Consider the following 17,990-nt stretch of genomic DNA (forward strand, 5'->3'; position numbering starts at 1 on the left):
GTGACCCCTGCAAGTGGTATGTGCTCCAACTTCCCTTGAAACTATCTGCTTGTGATGGATGTGGCCACAATCCAATTTCAAGCCAAAGGGGTTTATTTGAAAACTGACAAATTGTAAACAATGCAATGAAACTGAGATATTATTCATATAAACAAAGGAACCACAAAATGTCAGATTGTTCAACTTTTAGCTTAAGGATGAAGAAAATGGTGGAATAACACATTTGGTGGATGTCAAGAAACCCCTATGAAAAGGGTATAGAGCTGATGAAAATCTTTGCTGTTCAGGCCCTATTCTCTGCAAAATTCACACATGGTTGTTTTACATACAAAACAACCACATTTTTGTGCAGTAAACAGCACTTGTGCACAAAATGCCATTTTGTGTCTGTATAAAATTTGCATGTGGATACATTTCATATAAAACAGCACCTTCTCTACTGAAAATAGCATTTACTGCACCCAAAATTGTGTATGTGTGTGTGTGCATGCAAATTTTCCATAGAATGTCCTGAATTTTGAATAGGCTTGAAAAAAATGCATGATTTTTGAAGTCTTTCTTGTAACGAGAAGAAAATTGCTAAAATTATCCATTGCTACTTTCATGAAGAAAATAACTGAAGAATTGCTTCCCTAATGTATTACAATCTTTCTGAGAGAGTCTTTCTCAGCTCCCATCCTTCTCCAAGTCTCTTTCCCATAGGAGGTAAAGATGAAGGTGACCACAGGGACTCAAGGTATCTTACAAACTAGCAATTACAATATAAAATAATTAAAAATCAATGCAATGCAGCATCCTATTAAAAAACCCTTTCCTTTAAAAGATCTTTAGTTATAAATACCTATAGGAATAAAAAAAAGGGTTTGACTCCTGATGAAAGGACAGCAAGTGGTGGTGAGGCTCTAGTTTCCATAGTAAAGGAGTTCTGAGGCCTAGGGGCAGATACCAAGAAGGCTCTCTCTCTCATTTCCCCATCAAATATACCTGTGGAGTTATGAAAGAAGGCCCTCTCCTGAGGAGCTCAGGGTCTGGGAAGTTTCTATGAGATTATATGGTCTTTCAGGTAGGCCTGAACTAAGCTGTATAGGGCTTTCTAGATCATAACCTGCACTTTGAATTGTGCCCCCAAACAGACTTAAGAGCAGGATTTAAATCTTATAAATAAATAAGTGGTAGCAAAGGATCATCTGGAGACTAATTTTTAAGATTTATTACTGATCCGATTCTGTAACTACTAAAAACAAATTCATCTGTCATATCTTTGCAGAAGAAAAATAGAGTAAAAACCAGCGAACCACCATTTCCTAGCTGATTAGGATTTATCTGTGATCATTAGATATATTACATAAAACAAATACAGTACTCCCATTTGATAACTATTCTTATGAAGTGATGCCTGGCCTTATGATCTGTAGAAAAATAGGTGGAGCTCCAGTAATATCATTATGAATATTGTTAAGCAAGAAACCTTGCATCTGGAAAGAGTGATATCCCATGTTGACAACTGCCACAGCCAGTTTCAACCATCAGATTGCTAAATATATTACCCAATCCTCTTTTTCCAAGAAGTAACATTACTATTTATGTCCTATGCCTTTGGCACATTTCCTTCTAACAAACCAGAACTGAAGTTGAAAATATAGTGCTTTGACTAGGCTTACCAGAATGCCGATGATGCTGGTCTTCCAGGAATTCCAAGTCAAGCATGAGGTCATCTTCATCTAGGTCACAGGAGCCCAGGTTATTCAAAACATCCTGTAGTACATAAACAAAAGAGCAGTTTAGGAAGGAACCTAACCAAATATGGAGAAGAGAAGAAACTATGCTATGGAAGTAAATGCTGGGAGTTGAATGAAGAAAATGCTTAAGGACCAGTAACTAGACACAAGAATGCAACACTGTGGCAACACTGTGGCAAAGACAAAACAGATCTTTTGTCCCATCCATATGTGATACCAGTAAGTGAAACACATTTCTTCACTAAACATGGAGAAACATTGGTGAATTAACGGAAGATTATTAAATACATTAAGATCTCTGATAGAGCAGAAAAAAATATCCATCTTGGGTGCATCTACACAGTAGAAATAATGCAGTTTGACACCACTGCCATGACTTCATCTTACAGAATCCTGGGATTTGTAGTTTTGTGAGGTTCCACCACTCTTTTGCAGAGAAGGGTAAAGACCCTATGAGAGTACAATCCCCAAGATTCCACAGGATGGAGCTACAGCCCTTAAACATGGTGCCAAACTGCATTGTCGCAGATGCACCCCTAATTTTGCATTTTTCTTTCAATCCAGCTTGCCAAACTACATATATTAAAAGACTGATACGCCACACAACTAAAATGGATTCATATTTGGGGCCTGAAAAACATATTGTGTTTGGGTTTGGAAAAGGTCTTGTACTTTCAAGATTCTAATCACATCAAGTGGTATGTATACACAAGACAATGCCCCCCCTTTCCTTCCTTCCCCTTCCGTTGCCTTTCCTCCTTCTCATCTTTTCCCCTCCTACTGATAAAAAACAATTGGTGGAAAGCATTTAAGATGTGCACCCTCTACCTTGGGACTGCACAAACAAACCTATTGTCACAGAATATCTCATGAAGAGAAATATTTCTTCCAGAGACTCCAGTGAGCACCTGCCAATCAGGTTAGACAGTAATAGGTTTACAAAAGGCTCAGAAAGTAGAAGCAGTATGGTTTCAATATGATGAGGATCATGTTGCAGCTGTTGAATATGAGGAGACGGTCAGAAGTAGAGGTGGCACCCCTAATTCAACATGACAAATGCAGTTGGGGGGAAACAAGTATTCAAAGTTAGAGCAGTTAATTTTAAAAAAGAATTAAGTACAGTTATAGTTTCAAGGCCCATCTCTTCCCATGTACTTAGTTAATAAGTAATTGTTAAAACTTTTGTATGCAAAGGAATTTTGTAGCATCCTTGAAACTAAGTGAAAGAAAGATGCTGGTAGCATGAGCTTTTCATGTTTTTGTCTGCTAAAACCTTTGTTAAAGGTAACTATTTACTTCCCTGTTTGTTAAAACTATTTATAATAAGATACAGTTTTAATATGTGTGTGTGCGTTATGCTATAAGGCACTGGACTAAGTTACAAAACATGCATTTTCCATATCCACCTCTTTGTTGCTGCAACAAATCCAAGAGAATGTAAGGCAACAACATGACCCACAGCAGGAGTCAGCATTTGAACTATGTGATATTCCTCTTTCACTGTTTAATGAGCTCACATATGATATTTAGAACACTACAGCTGCATCTCAAAAGAAATTAAGCTGTCCCTTGTATTTGTAATTATATCTTTAAGTAACATTAAATAACTAATTAGTTGCAACTGTTTTCTTCAGTACTTGACTCTGTTCAAAGGCAAAGTTTTAAACACATGATGATCTCCAGCAATGGATGAGTGAATCTCTGTCTGACTTTCTCCCATATTTATGGTATAAAGAAACCATCAAGTTCTCTCCACCAAAAAAATCAGCCAAAGGAACTTTGCACTCATGTCTAGAAATTACCTTCCATTTTACATAATCTCTCTTAAAATATATTAGTTGAGAATATAGGAAGCAGAAACAAAATTGTATGGCATCACTTCTCAACTAGTGATTTTTTTCAGTATGTTCTATGTGTCTGATATATAGAATTAAGTATGTGCTGTGCAGCCACTTTAATTCAGAGTAAGGAAATAGCTTAATTTGTTGCCGATAACAAAATAAACTCTTTGTAGTTCCAAAACATGTGTCTTTTTTTTCTTTTGTTCTTAAAAATCAATTGCTTTCAGGTGGCTCCACAGAGAGTGACAAAACTATTTCTATTTTCCTCATTAAAAAACAAAGAAAGTCCATAAAGATGAGGGTCCTTAATCTAAAGTCTTTCCATTTAACATTTTATGTTAGTTAGGAAGAAAAGGAAAAGAAATGTATCATCAGTGTTCCAAAGAAGTGCTGACAGATTAATGCTGACATGCCTTTTCTTTTTCTTCACCCACCTAGAAAGTTTTAATCACTGCTTGTGAAGAAATGCTTTAGCAAAAGGTTTAATAAAACTCTCCATTGACTTTGGAATAGCCCCTTAAAAGCTTTAAAATGCAGTTTTCCTGTCTTCCCATTGCCTTCTTATGGTGCAGATAGGGACTTTAATCCTGCTGTGTATATGAAGTGAAATTGTGCCCACTCTGCTCCACAGTTTATATTGGGACACTCTTTAAAAGCTTTGCATTACAGTTCAGAACTTTTTTCCATATACCAGAAATGTGGAGGTTGCCAGGGAGGTTAATTCTTGACTATTTCACCCTTAAAACAGTGAGAATGAACAATTTTCAGAATTTTCGCAACATGATGGGAAAAAACCTTGATATTTCTATGCAATTTTTACTCATCCCAAAGGGTAGTGGGAAATTACTCTGCACAAAAATATATAGGGATTTTTATTTTTTTTATTTTTGCACACACAAAAATGGTTTCCAGATACCCATTTGTGTGTATTTTTTTAAAAAAAAAGTTGCTGCTTTTATGCGAAAACAAAACAGACAACACTAGCAATCTTGTACAAAATGAAAAAAAAGTTGCACAGAAAACAAGTCTCCTTTTTTTGGAGTTCTTTAAACAGAAGTTGGATGGCCATCTGTTGAGGGTGCTTTGTTTGTGAGTTCCTGTATGGTGGGGGATGGACTGGATGACCCTTATGATGTCTTCCAACTCTATGGTTCTATTATTTTTGACTATTAGAAGTGGTCTAAAGAGAGTAGGCCTCGGCGATAGGGTTTTGAAATTCCCAAAGCTAGGCAAACTAGCACAGGAGTGGTCCTAAGGCCATGGTTCTGGTTCACCAGCTCCTCCTGAACTCCCTCACTTGATATCCTCCCAAGTAAACCTGTTTAGGGGAAGTAAAAATTCCACTCTGGGAAGCATCTGGGAAGCATTCCTGCATAGCAGGGGATTCGATTGGATCATAGAATCATAGAGTTGGAAGAGACAACAAGGGCCATCCAGTCCAACCCCATTCTGCCATGCAGGAAATCTCAATCAACGAATCCCCAACAGATGGCCATCCATCCTCTGTTTAAAGACCTCTAAGGAAGGAGACTCCACTACACTCCAAGGGAGTGTGTTCCACTGTCGAACAGCCATTATGGTCAGGAAGTTTCTCCTAATGTTGAGGTGGAATCTCTTTTCCTGTAGCTTGCATTCATTGCTCCGGGTCCTGTTCCCTGGAGCAGCAGAAAACAAGTTAGCTCCCTTCTCAATATGACATCCCTTCAAGTATTTAAACAGGGCTATCATATCATCCCTTAACCTGCTCTTCTCCAGGCTAAACATCCCCAGCTCCCTAAGTTATTCCTCATAGGGCATGGTTTCCAGACCCTTCACCATTTTAGTCGCCCTCCTTTGGACACGCTCCAGTTTCTCAACATCCTTTTTAAATTGTGGGGCCCAGAACTGTACACAATATTCCAGGTGGAGCCTGACCAGAGCAGAATAGAGTGGCACTATTACTTCCCTTGATCTAGACATTATACTTCTATTGATGCAGTCTAAAATCGCATTGGCCTTGTTAGCTGCTGCATCGCACTGTTGACTCATGTTCAATTTGTGGTCTACTTGGACTCCCTGATCCCTTTCACAAGTAGTTTCATTTGATAAGTATACTCCCAATTCTGTCATCCAAGTCATTGATAAAGATGTTGAATAGCACTGGCCCCAGGACAGACCCCTGTGGGACCCCCTGGTCACTTCTCTCCAGGATGAAAAGAAGCCATTGTTGAGCAACCTTTGGGTTCAGCCAGTCAACCAATTACAAATCCATGTAACACTTACATTGTCTAACCCACATTTCACTGATCTCTTCCAACTCTAGGATTCTATATATATTTACAAATATTCCAAAATTTAAAATAAAAAAATCCAAAGTCCAAACCACTTGTGGTCCCTAACAATTTTGACAAGGGAATCTCAACCTGTATAATCAATAAACTAGAGACTGAAGTGTATTCTAACACTTGTAAAGCATGTGTCCTAGCACTGAGCTCTATTTCATTAGATCTTCATACAGCTTTGTTTACTGACTGTGATCCAGATCTTGTTCATTTCTTCAGTGAATGATAGTCTCTCAGTTTTATCTTGCCACTTCTGCCAGCCACTTCTTGTTTACTGCCTTCTAACACACAAAATATGACTTGTCTCTTTGTATGATCCAATGTTCCCTTATTCAAATGATGCAAATTACCATCCAATTATAGCAATATTGTTACAAAGTCTTGACTAATGCTTGTGACATTCTGTGCTCTGATTGCAAACATTATAATGAATCTACATCCCATTAATACCAGATGTTTATTAACAAGTACTCAGGCTTTTACTGTGTCTGGCTCCTTGTTCAGCAGTAAATTTTGGCTATACTTATACTCAAATTTGCCATCCACAGGGATAAATCATCTGTATTGTTATATCATTTTGTCAAATCTGAACTACCACTTTGCAGCCGTAATCAATAAAGTTTAAGTTTATCCTCTTTTTACTGAGACATCACAGAGTTTGAAGAAATAACTGAGGAGATATAATATGTCACTATTTGATCTAACAATACACTAAAAACAAGGAGAAAAAATGTAACATGATAAAACCAGCAAATCTTATAATGGCCAACCATAAAGCAGCATTTAAAAAATAGCCAACTGTTTTTCTAATATCAATAACATTAGCAATGATCAGAGAAATAACAGTCAATGACCAATATGTCTGTTGTTCTTCCCTGTTCTTTCCTGAAGGCTTTTTGAAAAGTAAAATTTTAACTTGCCTATGGAAAGAGAGGAAAAGGTGCCATTTGAGATTTTTTGAAGATTGCATTTCAGAGACAGCATAAACCCAATGATAAGGACTTGCCTCTAAGTAACCACTAACCTTTGTAGATGACAACATCCATATAGGAAGGACCTCTAACATACTCAGAGAATACAGAACTGGTTTTTCAGTCCAACCCGGTGCTCATCCACATGTTAGAAAACCACAACTAAAGCATTAAAGAAGTGGCCATCCAAACACTTTAGAAATCCCGAGGGAAGGAAAGTCCACTGTCTTCTGAGCTACTCCATTATGCTATCAAAGATGTCTTACCATCATCAAATTCTGCCTAATGTTTACACTGAACCTCCTTTATTTTAATTTGAATCCATGAATTCAGCTCTATCCTTTGGAAGAACTGGAGACAAGTTTGTTCCATGTTCATGTGACAGCCTTTCAAGAGGACCTAAACATTTGACTGGTATATATGGTTAAAGATAGTCCTTCAAATGTCCTGCTGCCAGACATTTACAGTTTTAAATATCAAAATCCTTGTGAGAAATCTCTTCCATAAAAAAGCACCTTAATTTCTGTGCAGTCTCTGGGACTTACATGATTTCACATTCCTTATGTAATTATTATATTTTTAACAGATTATATGCCACCCAGAGACATTTGGTTAGTGGGCAGTTGAAAAGTGCAATCCATTAATTTTCTGCTGCATTAGAAGCTCACTCCCAAAGGCTTCCACTTTTCAGGAACTGCTTTCAGGAGAATTCATAAAATTAGAGAAAGAAAGTGGTCCCAGCAAAAGTAAAAATCTACCATTTTAACTTCTAAACATTAAGTCTGTTTGGCATCATTAGGGATCATTAAGTAGATATGGAATATCATTGACTCAATTATATTTAGTAAAACTAAACCATGCACTTGTATTGACTTATGGTGACCCCATGAATTTCATAGGGTTTTCTTAGGCAAGGACTACTCAGAGATGTTTTGCTATTGCCTTTTCTAAAATATAGACTACAGCACCTGGTATTTCCTTCTACATACTAACCAGACCTGAGCCTACCTCCAAGATCAGATAGGAACTAGTGCCTTAATAGTATTTAGGTAATTGTTTGACATTAGAGACTTATTCAAAAACAAAACAAAACAAAACAAAAAACAAACTTTATCAGTCTAGTAGGCCCAAGAGAGCCTACTGTGTCTCCAGCATTGGCACATTACTGTAATATATATATTCAGGTAAATATGAAAAATAAGCCACTTAAGATACATTTACAAATGTTCATGCCCAGATCTCACTTACACACATCTATCAAAAAGAGGGAGTGGGGCTTCAGGTGCATGATTAAGAATATGATGATTTCAGAAGCATGGTGCTCCAGTTCCTTCTCCCAACAGGATAAAGACATTTGAATTAATCAAACAAGCAGTGACATCCCTGACCCTGGTGTCACCCAGTGTGGGGGGTGGGTCTTCCTGTGGGTGGAGTCTCTGATATGGGGGCAGGGCTTCTGATGTGGGGAGCAGGATTTCCAGAGGCAGTGGAAGTGAGGAAGGCTACCCCCCACCTTTAGTCTCCTGCCTCATTCACCTCATGAGTTTCGGGGCATGCACTCCATCTTCTCTGGGGCCACTGCATCATTATCCTCATGAGGGGAATGAGGCAGCAGCCCCAAGGTAGAGGGTGCACATGCTCAGCATCCCACAGTGCACGATTCTCCACACGAGGAGAATGAAACCGTGCCCCTGACATGGGGAGGCTGATTGGGTATCATCCCTCTTTGGGGATGTCACCAGATGTGGACTATACCCCCACCCACCCATCCCTCTCCCCTAGTGGATTTTTGGCAAGCCAGTATTATTATATTGTTATTTAGTCTTGGATCATTTTGTTTACATTTACCATGTCCCTACAAAGCATTTGCCAAAATGGCTGTACCATGGAAGTTTCCTAGAAGCAACATGTGGCACATACAGGAAGCAGCCAAATATTGAGTCGGACCACTAGTCCACCTTAGGGATGGGAAAACAAGAGAGAGTCAGCCCTTGCAAGAGTTCTTTCCCCTAGAATAAGAATAAGACAAGAAATGCTTTACTTTCTGTTAAGAATTCTATACTTTGATCACAGATTTCCCTGGACCAAAACACTTATTCATGTTTTGGGGGGAGAAAGTGCAAACTTGAAGCAAACACATATGTAAACATTTTTTCTTTGGGGAAAAATACAGTACCTATTGCAGTTTAGCTACATGTTTTTATGCAGTTTGAATCATTCACACAATTTGTGCAAAAAATTTTCTTCCAACTACAAAAACACACAGAACAGATAGCATGTATTCCACCTAACTTGCAGTTTAGGAGGGAAAAAAATAATGGTTTCTTATTCTCAATAATGAAATTAAAAAGCCATTGGCATTCCCTGCCCATCTAATCCAGGGATGAGCAGAGTGAAGCCTATGGTGCCCCTGAAGCTCCTTCACCAATTCCAAATTGTCTCCAAGTGCCACATTTTTTGTCATGACCTCCAGACAATTTGTTTTTGAAAACCAAGTAGAATATCCTCCATATGTATGAAAACATGTGAAAACAAAAGCCTAGCTCAAGCCACAAAAATAATCAGAAAACTATGCCCCTAACACCTCTGCTAGTCTCTCTCAAAATAGAAAGAGAAAGGTTAAATATCACTTCTGGTCACCATTTTGAAAGGGACTATAAAGGAAAATGGAGATACTTTGGTTTGCTATGGGGAGGCATAACCCAAAATGGGGGCCTGGGAAAAATTTGGCACCCTGACAACACTGTGGACTTTTCTAGCAATGCTCTGCTATTGAGTTATGCCCATTTTAAAAAACAACTGCACAGAGGTAAATAGAGAGTAGCCATATATATATATATATATATATATATATATATATATATATATCCATCAGTTATAAACAGAAAACAGTTTCGATGCCCTTCACTGATTTTACCTACAAACCAAACCCATATAAACTAGGGATGGAAAGAATATTCACCATTAATTTATTTCCCAGCTGGAAATCAGTTTCCAGACACTCAGGAAGTACAGAAATATAATCTGAGGCAAGAATTCTCTCCAATTAATATCTGATATCCACACATTGTGTGAAAAATCTTTTTCAGGCAAACGAAACAAAACCAAACAAAACAAAACACACTGTTCCCAGAAATACTTTTCTGTACAAAGATTTTGTGTGCTGGGGGAGGGGAGGATAATAAACATGTGGTTAGCACAGAAATTATGTTTCTTAATGTCTTAGGAGGTAAAAAGTTGTATGGTCTGTGAAAAAATAGTTGTTTTATGTAAAAATATTTGTATATTTCAGTACATAATAATTTTAAAGAACACTGGCATATGTGAACACCAGATGAAAACTATGCAGAAATGTTCAAGCCCCATCACAGTGGGGAGAATACCATGGGCTTTATTCATTCTTCCCTGAGATGATGAAATGGTGAAGATCTGCAACCTTAATATAAACACATACCCAGTAAAATTCATGTTTTTAGCATAAAACGCCTCCCAAAAATGGCAGAAATAGCTTTTTTAAACAAAATTTATTTATATACTTAAAGGATGCAAAGTGTTCCCAACAACAATTAATTCATCAAAGATTTTAGCAAACAAGCATGACACACAGTCAGGAAAAAAAAAGAAAGCACAAACACTAAGAAGGGAAAACCTTTAAGCCATTTAAACCAATGTTAACTCTAAGAACCATAGCTGAATAATTCATGGGAATCATGAATTGCTTCCCCGTTCTGGACTGTTCTACAAACTTCAAAGAGAAAATAAAATTACATGGAAGCCAGGAAATAGGAAGAAGACTTACAAATGCTGATTTTACTACTGACACATTGAGACCTTCTGTGTATCTAATGTAAAGCTTTTTTTATGCCTTTCATATATACAGTGAGCAGATTAAAATTATGTGGTTCCTGAATATAGCCATCAAATAATAATGTTTTCTAGTGGAACATAAGAGATGCTCCTGGAAGAAAAATATAAATTCTGTCATGCTTTGTAACTCAAAGTTTATGCAGCCCACTAAGATGCTCAAATAGCTTAATAATGCTCAAAGCCCAAAAGAAGAAATCTCAAAAACTGAAAACAAAAGACACATCATTCATAATTCACAATTACATGTGAAAGTAAGACTTGTCACAAAATTTTGTAAAGTGTCATTTCTTAAACAAGGAGTATACTTGTTTAGATATGTCAAGTAATTAGAAGGAAGGACAGCATTTTTGTTGTTGTTTATTCTATTTAAATCCCATATATGTCTCCAAAAAGTGGACTCAATGAAGCTTATTACCAAATTGAATATGGCAAGCAAAATAAAAAAAAAACTAAAAGAAATGCAATGATAACAGTTTTATAGATTCACCAGTAAAAGAAAACACAGCCCTTGCTGGATTAAAAGTCCCTTCTGCAACAAATAAAATCACTTACCAAATGCCTGCCTGCTTTTTTTAAAAAAGCCTCTCCCTACCACTGGAAAGGCAACATAAGAAAAGCCAAATGGGAATCACCACTAAAAAATTCCATTCTTGGTTCCCCAGTAAACATGCCACAGAGAAGGGCAGGAATAAGAGTGTACATGGTAGAACAGTGCTTTCTATCTGACCTGATTTGGCAGGGAAGGTCCTAATTAATTAGAAATATAGTGTCCAGATTAAGGAAAGCAATACTGCCACTCTATTCTGCTTTGATCAGGCCTCACCTGGAATACTGTGCCCAGCTTTAGGCACAACAATTCAAAAAGGAATGTGAGAAGCTGGAGCATGCCCAGAGGAGGGCGACCAAAATGATAGTTCAGAAGGAAGGAGGAGGAAGGCAGAATCTTGTTCTTCCCCATCAGCTCAGGCAAAAGCAAACTACTGCAGCATTGACTCATATGTTCTTCCTGTCAGGGATGATGGGAGTTGTAGCTCTTCACCTCTGGCTCTAACTCACCACCTTGTTATGCAGCGGAGCTGATCAGCTTTGATCAGTGGTTAATGCTTTCCTTCAAAGCAGCAGAGTTTCAGAGAATAGGCTGAAGACCCTGACAAACTCTCCAAGCCTTCTCACTCTTCTTCCTGAGATGTCTCCAAACTTCTCCAGGATTCTGCTGGCTCTTGTATCTTCACTCAAGACACCAGACAACTCAGTAGTCTTATATAAAAGATCTACTTTATTCTACTATATACAAATACTAATGCCCTCACAATCTCTACAATCTCCAAAACACTCCAACTATCCACAACTACCCACAAAAAACATTGGCAAACATAACAATTATTATAGCCATTGTTAATCACCACCCACTTAGTCAGTTTCCACCCAGTGGGCGTGTACATTCATTTTGATTGGTTCACATAGTTCAACCCATACTTAAGAATTTCATCATTTCACCTTGTACACTTAATGAATCTCAGGTGTTTCCAATTGTACATTCTACAATTCTGTCCTTGACATTCAAGACTTCTAAATTACATTAGCTTTTTCACCTGTGTGGCTTCTTAATTGCTCTTGCTTAGTCATTGTGACTTTCACATACATGTTTTATTTCTACTACTGTATGTCCCATGTTGCATTTTCCTTAACACTTCCTTATTAATAACTGAGACCATCTGGACTGCACTTTGATGCTGCTTGGCAAAATATGTTTCAGTTTTCATCTGTGAACTGCTGTTGGGTATGGACACAAGTCATAGAACTTTTTATAGGCCACAACCAGGAACAGAATTGTGCTCAGAAACAGAAAGACAGCCAGTGAACCTGTCTGCAAAAAGGTAGCAAGATGAGCATTGTAATCAATGTCCATCAGTATTCTGGACCAACTCATTTCTGAAATGGTCAAAAACAGCTCCACACAGAATATATTACATTAGTCTAGACAAAATATAGACATCTAAAATTTGTCACATTATCCTCAGCTATACAAATGCATCACTGAAACCTTGGCATCCAAGCTCAGAGGTGAATTCAGGCATAGAGATGGAGCGCATATTCTCTGTTGTTATCTTCCCAATCAAAAATGGGTTTCCCAAAAGGCAGGAAAAAAAATTGGGTAGAAAAATAGAGCAGCATGATTTTCCCGCAGTTTTCTTCCAGTATTTGAATGTCCTGGAGTGTTTTGGAGCATTTTTCTGTGCACATGGGAGATATCTCATGTACACATATTATGCAGGGGAAATGTGGGTTTCACACACAACATGTGTGTGTGTGTGTGTGTGCACATATCTTTCTGCACAGGAAAATCATCCCAAATATTCAGGGTATATGGATACTGAGATAATCTTGTGAAGAAATATTTGGTTTTTCTCCTACAGTGGAGAGAAAACTACAGTAATTATTCATCTTTGCATGTGAGAAAGAAGAAACTGATCACTTCCCTATCCAGAGCTATATCCAAACTGTGAATCTGAGACATGAAGGAGAATTTAACACCATCCAGCACAAGGCAGATTATTCCCAAATCTGACTTTTGACTGACAAAGAGCATGTTTGATTATCAAGAGCAAATTTTTGTTTGACTTCATCCACTCTGCATCAGAAACTGTTTTATAACTGGAACAGCTTCCTAGGAAGGTCAAAGAGAGACACTGTCTAGTGTCCTCAGAATATCGGTGATGCAAAATTCCTAAACTCCAAACAACATATCCAGAACATCTGTGTTTTTATCAGTACCAAGGGGAACATGGAGCCATAACAAACTACAAATCCCAGATTTCCATAGCATTGAGGCAAAGTGGTATCAAACTGCACTATTTCTGCTGTGTGAAGTCCCAGAAACAGTCCTGAAGACTCACTGAAATGAATCCAGATTATCTGTCTCCTCCACAGGTAAGGAACATAAATACACATTATTTTATTTCAGCTTTTTATTTAGGGTTTTTTTTAACAAAACCTCTGTGCACATTTATGGAGAACTCCTTTCTTTTCATACTGAAATGGGGGGAAATCCATCAACAATTGTACAATACAACTAAAATACTGTTTTGAGTGTAGATTAGGTCATGCCACATTTCCCAGGAACATTTATCACAATTAGATCTAAGCTTATGTCTGCCCTCTCTTAAATTCTCATTCCATTGAGACTGTCAGCCAATGATGACAGCTTTTTATTGTCTCTCAGTACACATCAGAGCTGACAGCCATGTCAAAAACCTGCCTTTTGACTGTGACAAATTGAGAGCTGGTTGAACTGTCCATAGTAATCTATTTCATGAACTTGCCACTGTACCTTGTTTGCTTCATGTCAAGTGATTGTTGTAAACGTTATCATTAGCCAAGTGACTTAGCAGTAGCTTATCTTTCTTCTTTTCTTCCATTCTTGTTTGGCTTTTATCTTTTTTTAACTGTTCAAATGTAATACTTCCTTGAAAATTAAAAAACTGAAAACATAAACCATACGTGGGCAAATAAATTATGCAGGTTGTCTCATCAGAAATCCAAAATGGTAGCTTTAATTCATTTCTGTGACTCCTGATTGTGCTTATTGAACTCATTGTAATAAAAATACAGTCAGTCACAAACCCAGGCTGTAGCCCTATTACATATTTATAGAACCTCAAGACATTTTAACTGCCATGCTATCATCCTATGGAATCCACACTGCACAACTGATATACTACCAGGACTCCATCCTACAGAATCCTGGAAGGCATAGTTTGGAAAGATCCTTCTCTGCCAGATTGTTTTAATGCTGTAGTTTTCTGGAGTAGTCTAGAGATGTATAGCAAAGAATTCCAGGGATCTCATCAAAATACACATTTGAGCAAAAGCCTTCATCACAGAATGATTTAATACCATGTTTACTAGTGAAGCAGTAATAGGCTCAGGTTGCTATAGGAACTGACAGAATCCCAATGATATTAACCAATATTGTATGTATTATAGCAGTGCATTAATAATGCTCTGGTAAAGGGTCACTTTATATTTCATTAACAAGGATCCATTTTAACTAGCAAAGCAAACAATCTAAGGAAGAAGAAATTACCATTAAAAATGAGTGTCAGCCTTAAACCACTTATTTCTGTTTGTGATTAAACATATCAATTTCCCCATGCATGCATGCACAAGCACCACAAATGGTTCACAAGTACATGAATCCAGGATATTTTCTGCCTTTGGAAAATGTACTGTAATTTTTATGCTTTTAAATGGATCATGTGCCTATGTATGCCTTTATGTCAGAAGTGGACAAAGTGTGACTCACAGGTTGTACATAGAGCCCCCACACTGGAGAAAAGTCTGTCACCCCACTCCACCCACACACGTACTTTGACCAAAAATGTCTATAGGACCTCCTAAGATGGCATGGTAGGACATTTCTCTCCATTACCTCTGGCCTCTGTAGACTGGCTGTCGTTATCTAATTTTTAAAAGACATCTGTAAGGAACTAAAGCCAACTAGGGCAAAATGGATATGTCCCCAGGGGATGGGATTGATTATTTGGCCCCTCTTTACATCCCCCAAACACTCTGGACTATTGGAGATGTAAAGAGGGGCTTGAGAGAGTAAGGTAGTAAATTATAGTTCTGAATCTGTATCTAGAAGGTCAAATAGCCATAGAACTGCAGTAAGATGTCATTGCCAGCAGCACATCTGTCTAAGAAGCCTGTTAGAATAACACTTCCATTCCAGAAATCCTGACTTGAGAGAACACTGTTACGGTCCATACTTCATTCAAGACACACTATTTTAGCAAGGTCTAGCTCATACATTTCAGTTCATTGGACCGTACAGATTTTATCAGCCATGGCACAATGCCACTAAGAATGAGTTTAATGGCTGCTGCAGAACCAACAAGAACAGACAATACACTGTCCTTTTTATTGTCATTTTTGTCTTCCTTTTTAAGAGATGGAGTTTTTAAATTAAAAACAACAAACATCCAGAAACTCAGAATATGTCTCCACTAGCGGTTCAACCAAAATTATCCAAGTTCTTGGGTTACCCATGAAAATCACATTTGCTTTTCCACCCTTTTAGAACTAGGCAAACTTTAGATCCTGTAATCAGTGGCCTTATGGGAATTTTCCTTTAGATCGATGATGCTCAAAATGGTGGTCCTTAGACCGACAGCAGTCCCTGGGCCACTGGCTGTCAATCCCTGACAAGTTTACAGGAAAGAAAGAATGAAATGTATTCAATGGGTAGAATTTTAGCACTGGTTCCTGGCACAATGGAAAACAACAGATCAGATAGCCCAAGAAGCACTGCTTTGGAGAACCATGTTACATGCTTTCAGGTATGTAGCTAACATTTATCTTCCCTCCTCCCTCCACCCTGGCATTCATCATTTCATGCTTTGCAACTGATTCTACTATATGTTATAGTAAATATGACAAATCAAAATAAAGTCCTCAAATCATATTTGCTATTTAAAAAGAAAAAGAAAAAAAATTCTTTGAGTACATTCAAGGTGCAATTTCATATGTTAAACTCACTGAAATGGTAGAAGTATACATACACCTCGGTTAGCAAATAAATGTGTTCCTGGGCTTTATTCCTTTAACAGAAACACTGATTCCTGCACGGCAGGTGGTTAGACATGTGGTCTCCTCTAATTCTATGATTCTGTGATACCAGAGGTAGAAATAATAAGGAAAGAATAGGGAAAAGTTCCTACAACACACTAAAAAGAAGCAATTCAACATCTTTTAGCTAACTTTTTATTCAAAACTAATATTACACACATGGGAAATGAAATGATCAGCTAAGGCAAGCCTTGCAGAAGTAAAACAAAAACATTTTGAATCTTTTTTTCAAAATGCATCCTAAGATGACTTTTTCTTTTCTTTTAGCAGCCAACCTTTCTTATGATTTCCATTTTGGTGGCAAAAATTTATAGATCTATGCTTTTTTCTTTTCCTTTTTTTTCTTCACATGGCAGTGTAGCTGGTGAGACAGGCTAATCTGATGTCTCCTTTTCTTTCAGATTTGCTGTTTGCACATGCTCAGTAAGTGCTTCTGGTGGCAGCTGTTTGCTTTGCATGCTGTATATAAGCACACACAGCCAGATCACCAAGCATCGAATCCCACTGTTTCCCATGTCAAGTTTTATTGCATCATTTAGTGAAGACATGCTGCTGCAAAACAACACTGAAAGTTTGTCTTTCTCCAGCCCTTCTTAACCATCCTCTCAATGCCAATGTTGCCAAAACACACATGCACATGCACACGCACACACACCTTCCAGCTAGACAGAAGATAAGAAAGGGAGCTGGGCTTTTTTACCCTTTGTAAAATGGAGCTTCTTTATCAGAGGCTTTGTTAACTGAGATATGTCTGTATTAGTATTCCTATAGGAATAAAGTGGATTTTACATCTGGTGTCCCTCTGTATATACACTTAGTAGTAATTTAGGATAAAAATCATTGCAACTACAACTCCCACAGGTCTGCCTCAATCTGTATCTATGGCCACCGGACAGACAGGTCTACTGGAAGTTATAAATCAAAAAGTAACTTTTCCAAGCTCTGCATAATCTTCAGTGGACCAAGTCCTGTTACACTCTATGCTTGCCTCTCTTGCAGTGTGGGGTGGGACATGAATCCCACATCCAGCCTTAGTTGAACCATTTTTCCCATCATCTAAGACCCTGCTAATTTTTATCCAAACCTATCAAAATGCACTGCTTACAAGGAGTAATGTGGAAAGCCTCAAAAGGGGCTTTCTTTAGATCTATGTAATATAATGTAATGTGTGAGTTAGGGGCAAAGCAGATTGTCCCTTTGTGCCAGGGTGTGAGTGGAATCTGAGTGCAGTGTTTAGATGTTACATGCTCTGATGACTGCACGTGTGCCAGCATCACAGCATTTCAGTGGCATGGCATTGACACACACAGTGCGGCAGAAATGCCCAAAAGCTGCCACTGTGGCAGCTTTCTTCCACCTAAAAGAGGAACTGATGTTTTCCACTCCTATTTGGGACAGAAGCTGGCTGGATTGGGGCCACGGTGTGCAGTTGCTTTAGCACCAATTCAGCTTTCTCAGGGAGGCATCACGCTGCCCCTTCGGGGCCATCTGTTTTGGCATCTGGTCTACAAGGACTAAGGACCAAGATCAACCACCTCCTTTAATTCTTCAACAATCTGTACAATAATTTGATTATAAACTTTCTTCCTTTGAGGCTTAAACAAAATAAGTGAAAATTCA

The 17,990-nt window shown here is 38.0% G+C and overlaps 1 protein-coding gene across 4 annotated transcripts in view; it reads right to left on the bottom strand.

The window, feature by feature from the left end:
* CCSER1 (coiled-coil serine rich protein 1) overlaps nt 1-17,990 on the bottom strand; it is a 915,439-nt gene that overhangs the window by 681,241 nt on the left and 216,208 nt on the right. For all 4 annotated transcript variants that reach the window (XM_042468781.1, XM_042468782.1, XM_042468783.1 and 1 more), the window contains exon 4: nt 1,662-1,755. In XM_042468781.1, the coding sequence (XP_042324715.1) occupies nt 1,662-1,755 (94 nt within the window). The remainder of the gene's footprint in view (nt 1-1,661; nt 1,756-17,990) is intronic.

Source organism: Sceloporus undulatus, chromosome 5 (genome assembly GCF_019175285.1).
Source record: "Sceloporus undulatus isolate JIND9_A2432 ecotype Alabama chromosome 5, SceUnd_v1.1, whole genome shotgun sequence".
NCBI classification, from domain to species: domain Eukaryota; kingdom Metazoa; phylum Chordata; class Lepidosauria; order Squamata; family Phrynosomatidae; genus Sceloporus; species Sceloporus undulatus.